Here is a 20,658-nt window from a genome sequence, read left to right as displayed (position 1 = left end):
AAAAAAAAAAAGACTTTAATGGCCTGCCCCTGCTCTCCTCTTCTTCCTCTATCTGGAAGTACCTTCTCAATCCTCTGAGTTTTTTCAGAGGGACTCCTGATGGTCCATTAAGTCCCAGCTCAGGCGTCCCATGCACAGTGGCTATTTCCACAGTCATATGACCACATTTGCTGACACTAAGCAGCAGGGGCAGGTTCCTTGTTGGCTTGTCTACCGCTGAGCAGACTCCATGACTTAGAATAGATTCTCAAAGATGATTTCTTCAATGAATGAATGAATGAATGAATGAATGAATATCTACTATAAAAGCAAATCATTTGATAAAATGTTACATAACCGTTAGTTATCTCCTCTTTCTCATTCTTCGCAGAAATCACCTGCTAAGAAGCTAACAAACGCACTGAGCAAGTCCCTGAGCTGTGCCTCTAGCCATGAACCCTTGCACCCCATGTTCCCAGACCAACCTGAGAAGCCACTCAACCTGGCCCACATTGTGTGAGTGTCTCTGCCCTCCACGTTAAGAGACAGCTTTCTTCATTGACACGTGTCTGGATCCATACAAAGACCACATCCAATCAGTTGTCAGGGACCAAATTATAAAATTTACGTTAAAAGAAAAAGTATGAATGTAATGCCATTATAATTTCTTGTTGTAGAGACACACAGTACAAGTGCCCAGCTGTACAAATAAAGTATGCAACACTAATGTAACTAACCTAGAGATGAAAAAGCATAGTTATAAAATATGGATGTTAGTGGTGTTTACACAGTTGGAAGTTAGCAATCAATGCAATCACTGTGGTAAGAAAATTTAAAGCACGCTTTACCTTAATGTCGTATGTGCTTTGAGTCCCAAATATAAAAGCCCTTTGTTTTATTTTCTGCAGAGCCAGTCATCTTAAAGATGGCAGCAAACCTGGAAACTGTTGTTGATTATCCCAGGCTACATAGCTTTAGAAGAATCGTGGCCTGTGCAGGGGAAGTTAAAAAGGCAGGCTGGTGGGGGAAATCACAAGAACATCCCAAAAATGGACTTTTAAAAAATACTTCTCCAAAGTATGTGTTTTTATTATGATGTTGTCTTGGGCTTAAAAGAAAGAAGCTCATTGCCTATTTCTAAGCACAATTAGGAATTACTGTATGTAGTCACAGGTGGCTCAGAAAGCCTCCAGAATAGGCAATTCCCCCCTCCCAGTGGACTGCCTTCCGTATTGCAAGTTCAGCAGGACCTGCGGCCCTGCAGAACCTATGTTTACATGTTGACATCAAGAGGTGGATGATCAAACCTACCGATATTAGGTATTCACCAATGCCAAGTTCATGCTTCAGGCAGTTCAGAACATGACCCATAAGCAGCTCTGTGGGGAGCCTGAGACCCTTATGAAAGCAGGAACTCTTTGGTCTGATGGACCTAAGCAAATACTACCAATGTATGCTGTGGAATGTTCATGAAATTTGTATAAATGCTGCAGGGCTTTGTTTGATTTGGTTGGAAGTGGCTTTGAGGGTTCAGTGTCCTTGGCAATAGTCTGGAGACTCCTGTTGCTGACACAGGCTATGCATCCAGAAAACAAATGTAAACTGATTCTGTAAAATGTGGTTAACTTATTTTTGGAAATTTTCCTCCTAAAAATAAGCCTTAAAATAAAGCAGCCCTGGCCGGTTGGCTCAGCGGTAGAGCGTCGGCCTAGCGTGCGGAGGACCCGGGTTCGATTCCCGGCCAGGGCACATAGGAGAAGCGCCCATTTGCTTCTCCACCCCGCCGCCACGCTTTCCTCTCTGTCTCTCTCTTCCCCTCCCGCAGCCGAGGCTCCATTGGAGCAAAGATGGCCCGGGCGCTGGGGATGGCTCTGTGGCCTCTGCCTCAGGCGCTAGAGTGGCTCTGGTCGCAACATGGCGACGCCCAGGATGGGCAGAGCATCGCCCCCTGGGGGGCAGAGCACCGCCCCTGGTGGGCGTGCCGGGTGGATCCCAGTCGGGCGCATGCGGGAGTCTGTCTGACTGTCTCTCCCTGTTTCCAGCTTCAGAAAAATGAAAAAAAATAAATAAATTAAAAAAAAAAATAAAGCAGGGATAAATAAACGTGGAGACTGTTCCAAAGGGCCAACCATCTTCAGAAAATGACATCATACAAGCTGTTCTTTCCCTCCCATAGCCAGAGATAGTCACTCAACTATTCATGAATGGACAAGATGAACTGATGGCCAGTCTGTGCCCTCTGTACTCTGCCGCAGGCACTTTCCCAGATTCGTCAGGACTTCCTCTCCTTGGCACAGCCACTGCGTTCAATCAAAGTTCAGTCAGAGCGGTTGGGTGTGAGGAAGAGAGAGTTGGGGGTGTGAATGGCCCAGCTCTAAGAGCTTTGCAGTAGAATGGAATTAGGATGCTGCCTCCTACTTTGAAAAAGAATTGATAAGAGAGGCAGTGTGAAATAAAAGTTAGTTTTTCAGTCAGTCACACTGCAGGATCACCTAACACAGAGACTTGTACCCATTGGTTTGGGAGTGTGTGTGTGTGTGTGTGTGTGTGTGTGTGTGTGTGTGTGTGTGTGATTTAATTGGCTGGGTATAATTTTTTTAACTTTATTTTATAGTGGCACTATGATCTGATGTGTTACTTACTGAACTAAATGAGGGTATTATCTACACAATTTGGGTTCCACAGAAAATTTCAGGATTCCCTTAAAATTTTACACAAAAGATGTCCTTTTTTCTGAGAAAAGTTCTATATGTTGAACAGATTCTCAAGATAGCTTTTGAATCAAAATACTGACCTATCCTCACTGCTAATATATTTTTTCAGAGTGAATGTCTTATAAAAAAGAAAATTGTAAAAAATATTGAATTTTTGAACTAACAATAAGAAATTCTGGAAGCAGAATGTTCAGTGTAGGGAGATGAAGCAGGTAGAAGAGGGTCCATGGGGGATACGAGGTGATGGAAGGAGACCTGACTTGGGGTGGTGAGCACACAATACAGTACACAGAGGATTTATTATAGAATTGTACACCTGAAACCTGTATAATTTTATTAACCAGTGTCACACCAATAAATTCAATAAAAAGGAATAATATTTTTCTATTTTTTGGCTTTAGACATTTTTCTCCCAATTTGTTATTCAAATGTTAGTGCCCCAAATCTGATGTGTTATTTACTTAACTAAATGAGGGTATTATTTAGACTCATGTCTTTTTTTCTTTTCTTTTTATTTTTTTTTGGGGGGGGATTGTAATATCTAAGACTTCTAATTTTAAAATATGTTGTTAATTTAGCTATTCTAAATTATTATAGGCAAATAATGTTCTCTTAAGTGGGTGATATTTTGGTATTTTGGCATTTGTGCTTAGCTATTATATTGTTTATAAATGTTACCATGATTAACAATTTCTATTTTATTTAATTCTTTGCTGCCCAAAGTGATACTTGGTAAGTAGTTCAATAGTCCCCAGTGTATTTATGAAGACATGTAATCATAATTGTAAGTGGTTATAAGACACAAAACAAGTGAGTGACCAGAGAATTAGTCAGTCAGAATTAGTTAAAAACTAATTCTTCCTTGAACTGAACACTTACACTTTACAAGAAGAATGCCAGTTTTATAAAAATGTTTTCTGAGAAGATTTTATCTAGGAAGAAAATCTTGCACTAGATCCCTGTGGCTTTATCTTGTGGAAATATTCTTTTATAAAAGTAAATATGTTTAAAAATCCCCAATGGGACCTATTTATTGGATAAGGTAACTTGCCATTTGACTATGGAGAAAATAGGAAGTTTAATCCCTTTAAAAGCCACCATATGGTTCCCAGGTTAGCCATTCTGTGTCCCAAATTCAACATTTTTATGATGAAGCTTACACATGAAGCCATTTACTAATAAACTACAATATTCAGCTTTGCAGTGACTGAATTTAACAAACCAAATTTACCAGGCTAGTTTAAAAGCATTCCAAATCTCCTTGTTTCCTCATTGGCTGGAGATAGAGCAAGATGGAAAAGTTTATTCAAAAAAGGCAAAAAATACCTAGAACTATTGGTCTAGTTAAATTTTTTTCAACTTTTGCAAAGTTACAATGTAAGAGATTTCATTCTGTTTACTGTTTTAAAATCTGATATACCTGACTTTTGAAAATTCACAAAGGGCGTTTGTATAAAATTAGCATCCTTCTTGTGAAGTGAAAGTGTTCTGTTCAAGGCAGAATTAGTTTTAAACGAGCCTCTGGTATCAAAGATACATCCTAGTTAAACAATGAAATCACTAAGATTTCAGAACTTTGGCTAAGATGTTTAGAGTAAAGGAAACAGTGAACCTACTGTTTTGACCTCATCCAACAGAGAACATGTCTTAACAAAATCCCAGAATACAGTTTAACACCAGGTACCCAGAACCAAAGTTCCTATGAATTTTTGCATATAGTGTTGACATTTTAAAACCTGCATAGCATCATATTCATTGTCATTAAATAAACTGAGAAAAACAAGTCTACCTTTTTTCCTAGAATCTGTTTATTGTAGAATACAAACTAACTTTGATTCCCTAAGATAAAAAATAAACCATTACACATTTAACTCTTGATCAAGCTCTTGATAGAGCTCTGGTCTTTTCACCCCCTCTCCTTGAGGGGTGGCAGTTTTTAAACTTGACTTTTACTTGCTTTAACTTTCCATCCGCACTATACTTTGTTTTAGGCCACCCAGACCTGTAACCAGCATGAACGACACCCTGTTCTCCCACTCTGTCCCCTCATCAGGAAGTCCTTTTATTACCAGGAGGTAAGTTCCAATCCTGTTATATAATAAGCCCTCTCTTTGGTAATGAGCCTTGATTTTTTTGTGGCAAGAAAAGTAGTCTAGTGTAAGCCAAGAGTGGAAGACTATTGTTAGAAGCTAGTTATGTAAATATCTGTCACACATCTTCAATTTCATTCATGTGGCTGCATTTAAAAAGGAATGGGATCACTTTAGGGATTAAAGTTCCTTCTGGAAATTTGCATTTACAGTGCACCCACAGTAAGAATGTGGAATAACTTTAAATTTTACGACTGACGTACATGCATTCTCTTTCATTAAGAAAGTCACTGTCAGAAAACTTAGGTCCATTTAAGCCAGGAAATTGGAATTTCAAGATGCAATGGAGAATTATTAGATACACTCTGAAACATCTCCTAATTTAAAGCTCCAGGTAGAAAAGAATCTTCTTCTTGGGCATTCCTGAGGCTAGAGGCTAAAGACCAAGTTTGGGAATGTAGTTTCCACATACATAATTTCATGGATAATAACAAGGGCTTACACTAAAGGTGGACATGTATCATCCTTTTAACATGATCCACTCCTACTGTAGCAAAGAACAGGTGAAGCCAGTGCTTCTTTTAGAGCTAGAATCACAGGTATGCAGGGCTTAAGCAGTGCATTAAGTCATTTGATCAGATGTCACAAATAAAGCACCAGAGAATTATTTTATAAACACATGGAGAAAACTCATAGGAAAGCAGAAACAAAGATAAGGTTAATTGGAGTAAGTAAGTGAACAGAAGATTTTCAAATGCCTTTCAGTAGAAAAAAAATACAGGCTCATGCTTTACAAAATGAATGTAATCAGCCTTTTCCCTGAAGAGGTTTCTGAGATACCAATTTCACTGTACTATTCTGGAACATTCTAGTGAAGATATGAAGACAGTGAGACTGCTGGAAAATCCAGAAAACTGCTGGATTTTCTTCCATGTTCCTGTACTTGCCCATCAGCAGGAACCTGAATGAAGATGTTCCTCATCATTGTAATTAACAGAATAACTGGAGTGTGGCCGTTCATGATGTTTCCTTCCTGTAAATTAAGCCATTCTGTAGCCAGTGGAAATGAGGACACAGTTGAACTACAGAACCTCCACAGTGAAATCATATGGTTTAGGCCCTTGGTGTGTTCCTCTTAGAACTCCTTTCTAGAACCACCAGCAAATTCAACCATTTTCTCTAAATCAAAATCCTAAACAGTAAAATGTGTAAGAGACATAGGTCTGTGCATCTATCTAGAGAACATCCTGCGTGATGTTAAGAAAGATGTTGTGCATTTATTAGGAAGCTGTGCATTCTGCAAATGTCAAGCAGAGATAGACTCCATCCTTACTGAAGGTCATTTTATATCATTTCAGCTCGGACGGTGCTTATGGTGGATGCGCCTAGATGGATAACATGGCTTCCTGTACTCTAAAATATTCCTATAATGCTTTGAGCTGTTCTGGTACCTTCAGGGTGCATGGTACCTATTAACCCAAAATATGATCATTTCCCTTTTTTCCAATTTTCAGTCCTTTTGGAATGTTCCCTGTGAACCACAGACACAATGTTTAAAGTTTGCAGTTCTTCCTATCACCATGGAGATTGGTCTCTGGTTTCTGTTTCAAGGGTGCTGTTCAATAAAGCTGTGTACACTGAACTTCTTTCCTCTCTGAGTGGGCCATGCTCTGTCCATAGGAGGTTTTAATGAGGTCTCATTGTTTAACTCCCTCAGGTTACCTGAGGGGATAAGTGCATCCAGCCCCGTGGCTGAGGAGCATTCGCTTATAAATCTGTGTGTAAATCAGCTTGACCGCTGCACACACTCAGTATCCCAGCCCTGAATCACTAATCATAGTGGTAGTTCTGTAGCTTGACTGCTAGTCATTCTACTCCATCACTAAAATCCTCTTGTAGTACCTATTTGTGGAGGTCTTCTGGGTTTCATGAGATTCTGTTCAGAATTTCCAACTTGAGCTGGACCTCTCAGCTCTTTCCTCTCTTTCATTTATCTTATTGATCTCATGGCCAAGGTGTATCTGTGAAGAGTGCCAAGCTGGATTTTTCTTCTTTGGATGAGTCTCTGCTTTTGTACAGTTTGCAAGACCCGAGATGGTGATTTCTTATACTCTTGAATGAAAGGACCTCTTGGAATGATCATTAGCACAAACTGGGTGAGGCCAGGACAACATCACATGGTTGGACCATATTGCAGTAAAGACTTGAGAACTTACATCTTTCTATCCCACTAGGCCTGGGCCATTTTTCCCCAAGGTAGAGCAGTCTGATTCTTATTGAAGTAGCAATTTTAAAACCAATTTCATACTATTAGCGCTTAATTTCTATCACTTGATAATGTTAATGGTGATCCACTGGTAATTTCTTAGCCATATACTAAAATTGATGGAAACCCATAACACCAAACGTAGGCATAAGTTAAATGTTCTATTCTCTGTATGATTGGAACTGAACCAAGTAAATGTAACCTAGAGCCCTGCCCTCACTCCTACTCCACCCCAGCTTCCCCTTTTAAAATCAGATAAAATCTAAACAAGCCAAGAATGTGCTGATCTGTATTAAAGAGTAGAGAAAATTGCCATGCAGATATTTTATTTAGCCTGAGTCTTTAGCCCTTTATGACAGATCTTAGCAAGATAAAGCAGAATGAGGATGAATTGAAATCACCACTCCAGAATTCTCACCATAAACTCCTGGCATTGCTCACCTAGTATCCTTTACAAGCATGCTGCTTTGATCTTCAAAGGGCACTAAGGTATATCTTTGAAGTCTTTTGACATCCTAGTAATCTGACTCACAGATTTACAAGTGTATAACTCTGATTACCACCACCATCTGCTGCATCCTCTTTTCTTATATCTATTTCCAGTAATATATTTAATTCACTTTTCCCTTACTCAAAAGGAAAGAGGGAATTCTCAAAAGCACTCTCCCTTAACCCTTTAAAGTTGTATGTGTGTGTATGTGTGTGTGTGCACGTACGCATTCAGTAATGATTAGCAATTAGAATGTGGGTCAAATAACATAACTCATGGACTAATTCACCTCATTTATTTTCTTATTTATTATTATTTGTTATAACTTTATCCCTAAACCTATATTGCTTTCTTATAAATGCATTCATTTTTAGGAAAAAAAATAGGTGGATCAATGGGACTCTGTCATCACCACTAGAAAAAGAGCACCAATGGCTATGTATGGTGGGGTAGCATTATATATATAAGCTTATGATATATGTCCTGTCACATTTGCAAATGTTATTGCAAGCACTGACACAAAGCCAGGACCAAAAGGCCCTCTCACCCCTTCACTGCCCACAGCATCTTCCCTATGAGTATCTACCGTCTTTGTTGGTATCATGCCCCCTTTTTCAGATCTTAATTGTCTTGCTAAAATCATTGTCTAGGTTATGTGAGAAAGTTAACCTGTCTTTTTCTTTTAAATACGTCTCTTTAATATGGTTGTCTTTTTCGATAGCCACATTAAGGGTGCTCTGAAAGTTTGAATAGCTAGATTCTTTTACCCTAAATATTAGAAATAGCTTGTCAAGTTTTCACAGATTTTTTTATAGATGCAATCTCTGTAATAGAAACCACTCAGGAAAAGAATCATGTTGGCTATGATATATAGCATCTAGCCAGATCTTATTACTCTTCCAAATATTAGAAAATTGCTTGAGTGTGTTGAACACGATCTAATGTACTTTTTTCTGGTTTGTCACAATAACATTTAGTTAATTACTTAATATTATGTTAGACTCAGTAGTGCATATGGGGAAGACACACCACCCACCCCATATGCTTCCCAGATTCTGATTCTTCCCAGTGGAACAGCCTTCGTGAGTCATTTTTGTTTGGTTGACTAGTTGGTCAGTGGATTGATTGGTTTGGGTTTTCAACCACAGAAAGACTAATTACTATTGTCTTTTTCAGTTTTTTCACTTTTTTTAACCAATGATTCTTACCTATCAACCCAGATTATAAATCTGACTTAAAATGTTCAAACTAAATCTTAAGCATTTGTGCTTTCATAATCAAAAATGAATAGAAGTAAAATTGAGGCACTGAATTCAGCCTTTGATCTGAAAATCAAAGTTTTCTTCACAGTTAATTTTTTCTAAGATTAAAGCCCATCCTTTTCATTAAGGAAAATAAATAAATTTATAAGTCAACATGATAAAACAGATGCATTTATAAAACAACTACCCTGAGAATTCTTATTCTCTTCATACCGTCTGGACATGTTGTCTGAAATTTTATGAAATTTGAAATAATCACTCTCTGCTATTTTTTATTCCATATAGCCCCTGAGCTCCACTATTATGCTAGATTTTTTTCAAACTTGAAATAAGCCAGTCTTCACACTCAACTCTATTTCTTAAACTAAAATGTTAGTACATAATTAAAACTGCTATCACCTCTCTTCTCCACCTAACAACTTTTTTCTCTCATTAGAGTTGCTTTAGTGGTTGTCTGTGCATGCCCTGTAGCCAGCAAACGTTTCTAGAGGCTCTCTTGGTAAAAATACAATTGATATGGTTTGATGATATCTGGGGAAAACATAGTAAATAGAGTAAATCCAATATAAGCTAAGGATTCTTAGTATTCTTCAATGGTACCTGCTTAAAATAGTTTGACTTTCATGCCAGCTTGATGTGATGACAATTAATTATCCCACTGAGACCCTAAGCTGTTCTTTATGCTTCTTTGCTGATGTGCATGTGTTATATATTTTATGTCTCAGATCAAAGATATTGAAAGCTAGGCTAAGAAAGGGAAACACAATTTTTTAAGAAATTATCTGACAAAATTGACTTGTGGTCTCTTTTTTATTATCCCTAGACTATGTTAATTAGAGTGAGAAGCAAAATTTTTATTCACACTGATAGTTACTTAAGGAGGGAGCCAACTTTACAAGTTATTCTTCACAAGTCCAAATATCACACAAGTTTATCGATTATTTAAAATTAATAAAAATGAAAATATTTGTTTTAATTTGCCATGGTTCAGTATCATTTCCCTGTTAACCACTGTGTCAGTGATCATTGCATATAACATAATTTATTTCTCTAAAACTGTTGCTCTGTGAGACTGCATCCAGGACTTTTATTTAAATCCTTTTATTTTCACATGTAATAAAATAAAAATATCTTTGACCAGGTCTAAAATAGTAATCCAACATAAGCAGAGATGGTTTTCTAAAACATATATCAGGTTTAAGCAAAAACCCAGCAATCTTTTGTGCATAGTTTTGTTCTCTTAGAACACCCCAAAAATGTTTGCACTTTAGCAAAACTACTGATATCAGTTGTCACCCTTCAAAACTAAAAGGTAAATTTAAATAAATAAATATGAAATATTTTACATTGCTCTATCCTTCCAGAACCATTGTATTTGTGTGTGTGTGTATGTGTAATTTTTGACAAGAAGAGCATTTATCTTTATATATGCTATTTTTCAAAGGACTGAAAAGAAATTGGTGAGGCAATAAAAATTTTTTAGAAAAAAATAATCTAAACTGCCAAGCTACAAAATGAAAGTTTAAAAATCTAAATTATTCTACAAAATATCACAAGTGTACATTGCTTTGAAGAGATCATAGTAAACTACATATTGTCACTACTGACACAACAACTCAGAAGAAAAAAATTTGCACTTTGCCCCCTTTCTTCAAGCCTTTTGGGAGCTGCAAAATAAATTCTGGTGAAGATACTTAACATGAAAAGTCTTTATAGACCCAAGTTTTAAGTGAAACCTGCTTCCCCATCAACTCCAAGTTCCAGGTCCATTTTATTTTAAAGAGTGGTTGTTTGGTTTTGTTTTTGTCATGAACTTGACTTCCTCTATGCATGGTCATATTTTTGGCTTCCCAGAAATAAAGTCGAGAGGAACAGAATTTAAGGCTAGTTTTGGAAGTACAGAAGCTATGTGGACAGTGAGTACTAAAACTCAGAAGTACTCCTGGCACTAGAAATTAAGAGCTATAGCAAAACAGAATAAATGGTTGATTTCCACAAACTCATAAATGCAGATAGTGTCATCTCCATATTTTCCAAGAACTGATTCTCAAAAATTCATGTGGGAAGGGAAAGGAACGTGAAAGGACTTAAACCAACACTGGCAAGGGTCAATGATGTGTATACAGAGAATATCTGCTCATCCCATTGAGGGAGGAAGGGACTTGGGAAGAAGACAAACAGAATAGAAGAGGGAGACAAATAAATGGAACAGAGAAAGGAGAGAGGGGCTCAAAGAGTTTGAAAGAAAGAACAAATGGGCCACCAAAGGAAAATCTGGACAACAACTCCCTCCCTGCACCATACTCACGGTCTGCAGGGCTCCTCCAGTGCTGACATTAGTCAGCAGCCACGTGGTGGTGTGGCCCTTCTGGGCTGTATAGACACATCAGGTTCCTCCCATAAGATTCACCAAGATAATTTATAGTAAACACATCCTCTGATAGATCCTCCTGTATTTCTTTTCTCTACTGGTCCTTTCTTTCTTCTTCTGCACTCAGTATTAGAAGTTGTACCCATGCAAGTAAAATTAAGTTTTTGATTTAGAAAATATCACCACAATATCTGGGAGTCAAGGGGCAAGAAAAGCAGACAAGGCAGGAAGATAGTTTAATTTAGAGGGGAAAACCATTGATTTATCACACAGTGTTTTGAGTGGTTTTGCAAGAATCTTAAGTCAATTATATAGTAGGTACATCAGTCTTGAGTTACAAAAAAGGTAGTTGGGGGCAGTGATTGGGCAGCAGGGAAACCGTATTATTAAATAATGAACATAGGGGGATGTCTTCGGGAGACAAGGGTCAGAGTGCTATTTTGGGTGCAATGATGGGAAAACACTAACTATGATGGCTTAAAATGACTATTTGGCCCTAATGGGCATGTTTCATAGTCTTAGAAGGTGGGTGGAGATCAGTAGGCTGAAAAAAATGCCTTTAAGTGCGTTGGGAAAGTAAATTCTCCTAAAGCATTAATCATTTCATTTTTAAAGTAAATTTTGTGTGCAGTTGTACTTTATAAGTATAGCAATGCTATGTAATAGAGGATTTATGAAAAACTGAGTGAGATCATACATCATACTGCCTGCTCTCTGCCAGTTTTTTCACAAATCAAGTTTGATTTTAAATTTACCAACAACTTCACTATTTAAGGAATTTTATAGTATATACTATTATAAAACAAGAATTTCAATTATACTGTGCATAATTTTAATATATTCATTTATAAATTTTTATTTTTATTTTTTTCATTTATAAATTTTTATTTTGTGCATTTCATGGTCTGAAAAGAGTGGTGAAACCTTAAGACGTAATTAAAGTTTTTAAAGTTTTAACTACTTTATAAGCCATACATATATGTGATTTAGAACATGAAAAGATGGGAATGGGCCCTAGCCAGTTGGTTCAACAGTAGAGTGTCAGCCTGGCATGTGGAAGTCCCAGGTTCAATTCCCAGTTAGGGCACACAGGAGAAGCGATCATCTGCTTCTCTACCCCTCCCACCCTCTCTCTCTCTCTCTCTCTCTTTCTCTCTCTCTCTCTCTCTCTTTCCTTTCCGTAGCCATGGCTTGAAAGGGTCGAACATAGTTGGCCTTGGGCGCTGAGGATGGCTCTTCCTCAGGCATTAAAATAGCTTGACTGCCAAGCAACGGAGCAGCAGCCCTGCTGGGCAGAGCATCACCTGGTAGGGGCTAGCTGGGGTGAATCCCAGTTGGAGTGCATGCGGGAGTCTGTCTCTGCCTCCCTGCCTCTCATTTAATAAAAAAGAAAAGATGGGAAAGTTTGTGAAACCTCATAATTTTAATCCCAATGATTAAAAGCTTGGTACTCCAACAAGGTCAGACAGTTAATCTTGTATTCTCCATGAAGAGAGACAGGGAAGTTTTTGGTACACCAGTGTTCAGGGCAAATTCTTATCCTACAAAGGAGCAAACTCTCTTTAAGCACATTACAAGTACATTGGGTTTTATGTTTTTATTGAATTTATTGGGGTGGTATTGGTTAATAAAATTATACAAGTTTCAGATGTATTATCCTATAATACATGGTCTGTATGTTGCATTGTGTGCTCACCACCCCAAGTCAAGTTTCCCTCAATCACCATTTATTTATCCCCCGTACCCTCCTCCACCTCTCCCCATCCCCTTTCCCTTCTGTAATCCCCGTACTACTGTCTGTGTCTATAAGGTTTTTTTTCTTTGCTTAATCCCTTCACCCAGCCCCTTAACAAGTACATTTGTAATGCCAAACATGAACACATTTCCCAAAGAAGAATGCATATTCATTACAGTAGATCTTGCATAGCTTTGGCTTGGCCACATTATTAGTTATTATTATATTTCTATTTGTCCTTCAATAAAACTACATTTTAAACTTTTAAAGCTGTCATTTCAGTTACTAAATAAACTAAGTGTTCCTTGGTCAAGGAACATATGGGAGTTGATGCTTCCTGCTCCTCTTCCCCATTCTCTCTCTCTCTCTCTCTCTCTCTCTCTCTCTCTCACTCTCTTCTCTCTAAAATGAATTTAAAAAAAAACTAATTGTTCCTCGTTATGAATCTAAAAATGAAAAAAAAATTGCTATATTGATGGGTTTGTATGCACCAGTTATAGATGCAAGGAATATGAATGTATATTTATAAGGCTCAAAGGTTTATTTTTTTTTTGGTTGGAGAATATAGGGAAGGCTGGAGAAATGCCCAGCTTGACTGAGATATAAAGGCTGGCAGGACTTAGTGAACCACTGGACTGTTTCCATGATTGTCTGTAATGAAGGTTGAATGGATTTTTATTCTGTCCAGGCATAATGCAATCTATTTGTTAAGCAAGTAGCAGAGGTCAAATCTGGATCACAGTGGCTTGTGTGATTGTAATTGTGGTTCTCAGGCCAGGTTTCTACCCTAATTCGACTCTGTGGAAATCTGAAAACATCTTGAACATTTCAAAATAATAAGAGCGGTCCAAATGGAACTTGGATCTAGACGTGGGCGTTTCTGTTGCCAGTTCTATTCTTGAATGCATTGCCGTGTTTATGCTCTTCTTGGCTTTCCCGTCTTATTAACTAGCTCTCCTCCCAAGGACAGTGAAGTAGAGCAGAACAAACTGCTGGCTAGGGCTGCTCCAGCTTTTCTGAAGGGTAAAGGGTAAGTTAAAGCCAGAGTGTACTGGAACCCTGAATTAACTAAACTAAAAAAGGAGATTTCTTTTTCAACATGCTTTGTGTTTGAAAGACCATCTTCGATACCGTAAAAGCAGCTCCATTATAACTCCATTAACAGCACCAAGTAGTTATTTTGAGTAGAAACATCTGTGTTGTTATTCACTTTCCCTGATTTCCTTTTCTTTCTTTCTTTTTTTTTTTTAATGACTAAGCTTCAGATTTGATTTTCCAAAAAGACTACTTACTGTTTGCTTGCAATCTGTTTACTGTAGAGTTGAATTTCTTGGCCTTAGCGGTTTGAAGAATGCACGTCTGTTTTCTGATGTTACTTTACCTAAATGGAAGTCTTTATTTTTAAAATTAGTGAAATGCAATTGTGAATTTCATTGCTTGGATTTTGCTTGTGTTTTTCTTAGAACAGCACTTACTTTTCCTTCACTTGCGTGGTTTTCTGAATGCCTTTTTTACCCCAAACGCACTCCTGCCTGCTCTGCTTACTGCTGTTCACCTCTCTTAACCCTTTCTTTCCTCCTGCCCTGTTTCAGGATACAGTACAGCCTGAATGTGGCAGACAGGCTGGCTGATGAACATGTTCTCATCGGGTTGTATGTCAACATGCTCCGGAACAACCCATCATGGTTAGTGCAGGTTTGGCTGCTTGACTATCCTTAGAGAAGGGAGCAGTCTCTTCTCTTGACAAGCAGTCTCAGCAAGGGGCAAAGTCACTGGATGCCAGATGTGTTACTAAAGCACGTTTTGGCCCTGCCCAGTTTGCTCAGTGGTAGAGCGTTGGCCTGGGGTGCAGGAGTCCCGGGTCCGATTTCCAGCCGCGGCACACAGGAGAGGCGCCCATTTGCTTCTTCACCCCTCCCCCTCTCCTTCCTCTCTGTCTCTCTCTTCCCCTCCCGCAGCCAAGGCTCCGATGGAGCAGGGTTTGCCCGGGCGCTGAGGATGGCTCTGTGGCCTCTGCCTCAGGCGCTAGAATGGCTCTGGTTGCTGCAGAGCGATGCCCCAAGATGGGCAGAGCATCGCCCTCTGGTGGGCGGGCCGGGTGGATCCCGGTCAGGCACATGCGGGAGTCTGTCTGACTGCCTCCCCGCTTCCAACTTCAGAAAAAGAAAAAAAAAATTAAAAAAATTAAAGCACATTTTAACTGACTCAATTAAAATGTCTTTTGTAACATTAGATTGGATATTCTCCCCATTCATGTGTCATAGAATTCATATCTATGTTTCTATCTTAGCTAAAGGGATAACTCGTGTATGTGGGTGCCATGCTAAGTATTAGCATTCAGGTGGATGCCGGGCTGTGGGTCCTACAGTCGGTTCTATGTTATAAGTGCCAGGTCAAATTACTATATGATAGTGATGCAAAAATTTGTTTATTCCAAGGACATGTATGTCTCTGCTGGTTTGGAGAACAATGCCCCTTTCATGTAAGATAGAAGTGAAAAAGAGAAAAAGTTGTGGGATAAAATCATACTCTGGAAATCATTTGATTGTCTTTCAACTTTCACTTATAAATGTTTCTGGGTAGCCATTCTGATAAAGCCTGCTTTCAGGTCCCAGAATATGCAAAGCTTACTTTCAGATGTGTTAAATATGTGGATTCAGGTAGTCCTAGGTATTGGGATAAAGGCATTCGTAAAGTTTTTTTCTTTCTATTTTAATTGTGACATGGGAGATCCCTCCTATTGGTTATTTTGTTTTAATACTAAGTGTACATTTGCAATTTGAATGAAAATAAATGGACAGACTATATAAATATCACATATTTCAGGCTAGTTTAGACAACTGTTTTACAAACATGTTTAGCAAACCAGTTCCTTAGAAATATTTATTTTGCTTAATAACTCTAATTTTCTCTGAACTAAGGGTCCATGGGTTTGTTTGTTTGTTTTTCTGTTATTATTAAGCAAGCCAATGGGTTAAACTGCCTTTACAATAGCTGGTCCCCCTTACCAGTACTGTGTCGCAGAAAGCATGCCTCAAACACTTGGTGCTCATCTGCCTCACCACTTGGTATTGTTAGCCACTTCTTTGTTTGTAGGATGTTCCTCCCTTGACTGTTTCCAAAGTTCTTTTCCATTCCTGCTTCTGATGCCTCAGAATTAATTTTTGCATAATTAGTTCAGGAGATGGTTTTAGGTGATTCATTGATGAACATTTATTTAATAATCACATATTTATCTTAATTTATATATCTTTTAAAAATACAACCAGCATACTTGTTTGATTTTATATTATATTCTACTCTTTCAGGAAATAAAAATGAGCTCTCCTGATAAGTCCATCTCTTTGTTCACGTTTTTCTAAGCTTGTAGATCAAACAGTTCCTTTTCTTTCTCATATTTCAGCCTCTCAGAACTACAGGTGGAAAGAGTGATTGCTTTAATCATATTCTCAATGAGTTTGGTTCCACAATATTATGTGGTGGCTGAAACAATAAAACTAAAAATACTGAATTACAAAAAAGAAATTGTATGAGTAATCTTTAAACAAGAATACAGTCGATATAGGGTTAATCATGTCTGAAGGCAATGATGTGATCTTACACTGTGTCTTCTCCCCCATAATTCTAAGCATACTCTAGTTATTTCCATCACTTTTCTTTGACCTTGTCTTAATTAAGGTTGTAACAAAGAAATCTCTGAGGAGAAAATCTCAGACTTTGTTACTACCAGACCTCTTCTCTACTCAAGTGATTAAACACATTGACTTGATGGTCACTTAAGACCATAAAACTGTCTCAGCAGAGACACCTTACATCTACTTGATGAAAGCTAGGTGTGATTTGTCTTTTGAAAACAAAGCAGAATTTAAGACTGATCAATGAAGCAGACTTCGTTTAATGGCTGCTGCCCTCTGTATTTCTTATAGCTTTTTTTCTGTCCTTAAAAAATTTCAACTTATCTTTCAAATTTCTCATTTTTCCTTCTCTTTCCTCTCTGTTTAATTAGATCCAAACAATTCCCCCACACCAGCCATGGTTATATAAGTAATGTGGTGATCTCTCACCTCCTTTATCATCATTATAGCTATAATCTTTACCACCATTCAACTATGGTGAGATATATAATGGTAATAATCATGAAAGCTACCATTTTTAAAGCACTTGCCTCATGCTAACTACTGCATTCAAAGCTTTATTCATGTAATATTATATAAATTACATAATAATATACAAACAACATAATGCTACATAATTATTTACATAATTAATAATTACATGATTTTATTATATAATTATTTACATAATTTCCCCTAGTCCTTAAAGCAAGCCTTTAGAATACATGCTATCAACCCCCTTTTATAAATAAGTAAAGGTATCAATTATGAGAGTTATATGACCCTCCCACAGGGGGGACTACTAAACAGTAGTAGAGCAGAGATTTTGATCATTAGTCACTTGATTCCAAACTCATAACCACTAGGCTCCATTGCCTCTTATAAAACCTACATAAATGTATGCCCTCGAGAAAGCTTTTCTGGGCTCTCCTCCACACTGCATCCACCACATATCTATTTCCTGAAATAGCATATCCCACTATATTATATTTCTCTATTGTAGTTTAACAGATATTTTGAGCACATCCTAGTAATAGGAATAGTGGTTGTTAATTAGGTTACATTTATATATTTGGTTCTATGCATTGTGATTTCTTGTTTTGACTTTAAGCTTAAAGGGACAAGAGTTTTTTTTTCTTCTTTTCCAAGTGAGAGGAGGGAATATAGAGAGATGACTCCTGCATGTGCCTCAACCAGGATCTACCTGGTAACCGCCCTCTGGGGCCAATGCTCTGCCCATATGGAGCCATGCTTACAACCAAGCTACTTTTAGTGCCTGAGGTAGAGGTTCCATGAAGCCATCCTCAGAGCCTGGGTCCGATGCACTAGAACTAGTCAAGCCATGGCTGCAGGAGGAGAAGAGAGAAAGAGAGAAAAGAGAGGAGGACTGGTGGAGAAGCAGATGGTCACTCCTCCTGTGTATCCTGACTGGGAATCAAACTCAGGACTCCACATGCCAGGCCAATGCTCTACCACTGAGCCAACTGGCCAGGGCCCAGGGACAAGAGTTTTGTCTTCAGTCTCTTGTATCTCATCACTCCAGCCGGAATATGAATAAATTTTACATTTAAGAAGTTCTTCAAAAATTACAGAGCCCTTACCCACACATTATTTAGTTTGCTTGTCAAAGCCCTATATGTTTAGATGTTATTATTTTCATTTCTCTGGTAAGAAAATGTAAGCTTTGAGACATTAAGTGACTTATCCAAGGTCATGTGCTTGCAAAAGATTGCACACAGGTCTTCTGAGACCAGGTCCCACCTATTTCCCATATCATTCCTTGTCCTCCCTCTCTGTGCATCTTTCATGGAGATGATCTAGAAATAGAAACCTAAAGCTGTTCTTGGTTAAAAGGTTTGTTTTCATAAATATTCATAAATGTTTCTGATTCACTCTATGTGGGGGCTTTCTACTCCTACTCCATATTAACTGCTTAACACAATAGGAAACTGACTCATTTGTAATAAATAGTCTGTTGCTAAATTAAAGACACACATTTATGTCATTGGTTCTGATGTCAGAGAAGCCACATGAATAAACTGTAACTTGAGGGAAAATTTCTCCTGTCTTCCTACTTCAGAGAAGTAGTGTTTTCAAGCACCTTCTCCAATAGGGGGAAGGTCTCAAAATGCAATACAGTAAGGAAGGGCTTTTCTGCCCTTCCCTAAAGCTTATCAAGTGCCTGGGCTTGCTAGTGGTTTATAAGACTGACAGTGGCAGGCAGACCAAAGGATTGGAAACCAGCCCAGCACTTCTCTTACCATAATTATATCATTGATACTTACCATTCAAAAGCTTCTGGTATATTTCTCTCTAAAAGGTCCCCTGTGTAAAGGCAAGAGGAGTACAATTAAAGGATACAGTCTATACTTTGATGTCATGATCAACTGCTGTTACTTAGACCCCTGACCTCACATAACCAGGTTTATATTTGTTCTGCTTATATGTTTTTTCTCAAGTACAACAAATTGTGCATTTTATGCCTTTTTCTAGGATTTCTGTATGAGGTCTAAATTTTTAATTGGCTTGCCTGCTTGAAACCCTTTATAGATTCCTCTTGCACTTAGTTTACAACCCAGACACCTCATCATGGCCTAGAAGCCTGTGTGTGATCTAGCCCTTGCCTACCCACCTCTCGGCCTCAGCTATCATGAGGTTCTTCCATTCAATTATAATACCTAGTCACATTATTTTTTTTATCAATTTCTAAAAACAATGTATAAAACGGCCTCAAGATCATGATACTAGTTTTTTCCTATGTCTAGAACATTCTTACCCTTTTTCCCCTGCCTTCTTATTCCACATACACATGTGCACTGCTGGTTCTTACTCCAGCTTCCAATCTCAGATTAGAGGCACCTCCTCAGGTGGGTCTCCAATATTAGTCTCTATTATGCCATACTGTTTATTTCATTCTTACTATAACTGCAACCATTGGTTGGTTGGTTGGTTTATTATCTAGCTTCCCCTTTAGGGAGTAGAGGCCTTCTCTGACTTGCTCAGCACCATATCTTTGACATCTTACACAGTGTCTGGCACATAGTAGGTCCCAATAAACATTTGCTGGTATTGTAGAGTATTGATGGTGCTATAGGTATACAGTTTCCTCTCACACTAAACAAAATTGCTAGGAGTCCTCAGAATATCTTTTTTTTTACTAGTAAAATAAGTATTTTTACTATTTAAAATGTCACCTATTATAAATTAGCCCTTAAATCAAACACTTAGTGTAAAAGCATAAAGTAGATTAAAAAGGAAAGTATTGAGCTTGGCATAGAGGTGGTACATGTAGAAAAAGACAAGCACTAGCAATTATTCACTGATGAGAGAAAGGCAAGTGATGGGGGCAAAACAAAAAAACTGAAAGTGGTATTGGGCAAGAATCAAAAACTTTTTTTCATGCTCTCTGGTCTCTTTCATTTTGCATTAGTTAGCTAAGGCTATTATAACAGAATAACTCAAACTGTGTAGCTTGAACAACAGAAATTTATTTTCTCATAGTTCTGGAAGGTAGAAGTCCAAGACCAAGGTGCCAGCAGGGATGATTTCTCCTGAGGGCTTGCTCCTTGGCCTGCAGGTGGTGGTTTTTCTCCTGTGTCCTTGCAGGTCTTTTCTCTGTACGTGTATATCACTAGTTCTCTTCCTCTTCTGATAAGGACACCAATCATATTGAATTAGAGCCCCAGCCTTATGACCTTATTTAATTTTAGTCACCTCTTTAAAAGCCACATCACCGTGTACATTCACATTCTAAGGTACTAGAATTGGGGCTTAAACACATGAATTTCAGAGAGACACAATTCAGTCTAATATTGAATTCACTGAATCATATGCCTTTAATATGTTTAAGGTGCAGGCTATGTTTTGATTGGCCCTTTTCCTTAAATGTTGTTGATTTTGAAAAATGTAAGTTTATTGCAACCTTTTGAAAGAAAAAGAAATTATTTACACTAACTGACAGTGTCTATTTTATGAGTTTTAATTTCCTTGTTAACATTACTCCTTTCTTCAGTAAAATGTTTAGGAGCTTCAAGTATACTACTCGACTTCTGAGAAAGATATTTCCTTAGGATGCTAGGAATGTAAACGTGAAGAATATCACATACCTGCATTGGCTGTGTTGTTCCCATGGAGCTT

At 38.0% G+C, this 20,658-nt stretch overlaps 1 protein-coding gene across 15 annotated transcripts in view; it reads left to right on the top strand.

Moving 5' to 3' along the window:
* The window catches only part of DTNA (dystrobrevin alpha), a 372,686-nt gene that overhangs the window by 301,370 nt on the left and 50,658 nt on the right, over positions 1–20,658 (top strand). For 7 of the 15 annotated variants that reach the window (XM_066352951.1, XM_066352953.1, XM_066352950.1 and 4 more), the window contains 4 exons: positions 371–495; positions 4,685–4,768; positions 13,860–13,937; positions 14,500–14,592. In XM_066352951.1, coding sequence (XP_066209048.1) covers positions 371–495; positions 4,685–4,768; positions 13,860–13,937; positions 14,500–14,592 — 380 coding nt within the window. Of the gene's footprint in view, positions 1–370; positions 496–4,684; positions 4,769–6,141; positions 6,426–13,859; positions 13,938–14,499; positions 14,593–20,658 lie in introns of those variants that run through there. The other 8 variants (XM_066352959.1, XM_066352958.1, XM_066352962.1 and 5 more) reach the window with 3 other exon arrangements.

The sequence above is a fragment of the Saccopteryx leptura genome, chromosome 11, assembly GCF_036850995.1.
Source record: "Saccopteryx leptura isolate mSacLep1 chromosome 11, mSacLep1_pri_phased_curated, whole genome shotgun sequence".
Classification (NCBI taxonomy): Eukaryota; Metazoa; Chordata; class Mammalia; order Chiroptera; family Emballonuridae; genus Saccopteryx; species Saccopteryx leptura.
Note: the sequence above shows the minus strand (reverse complement) of the source record. Positions and strands in the feature narration are given on the sequence as shown.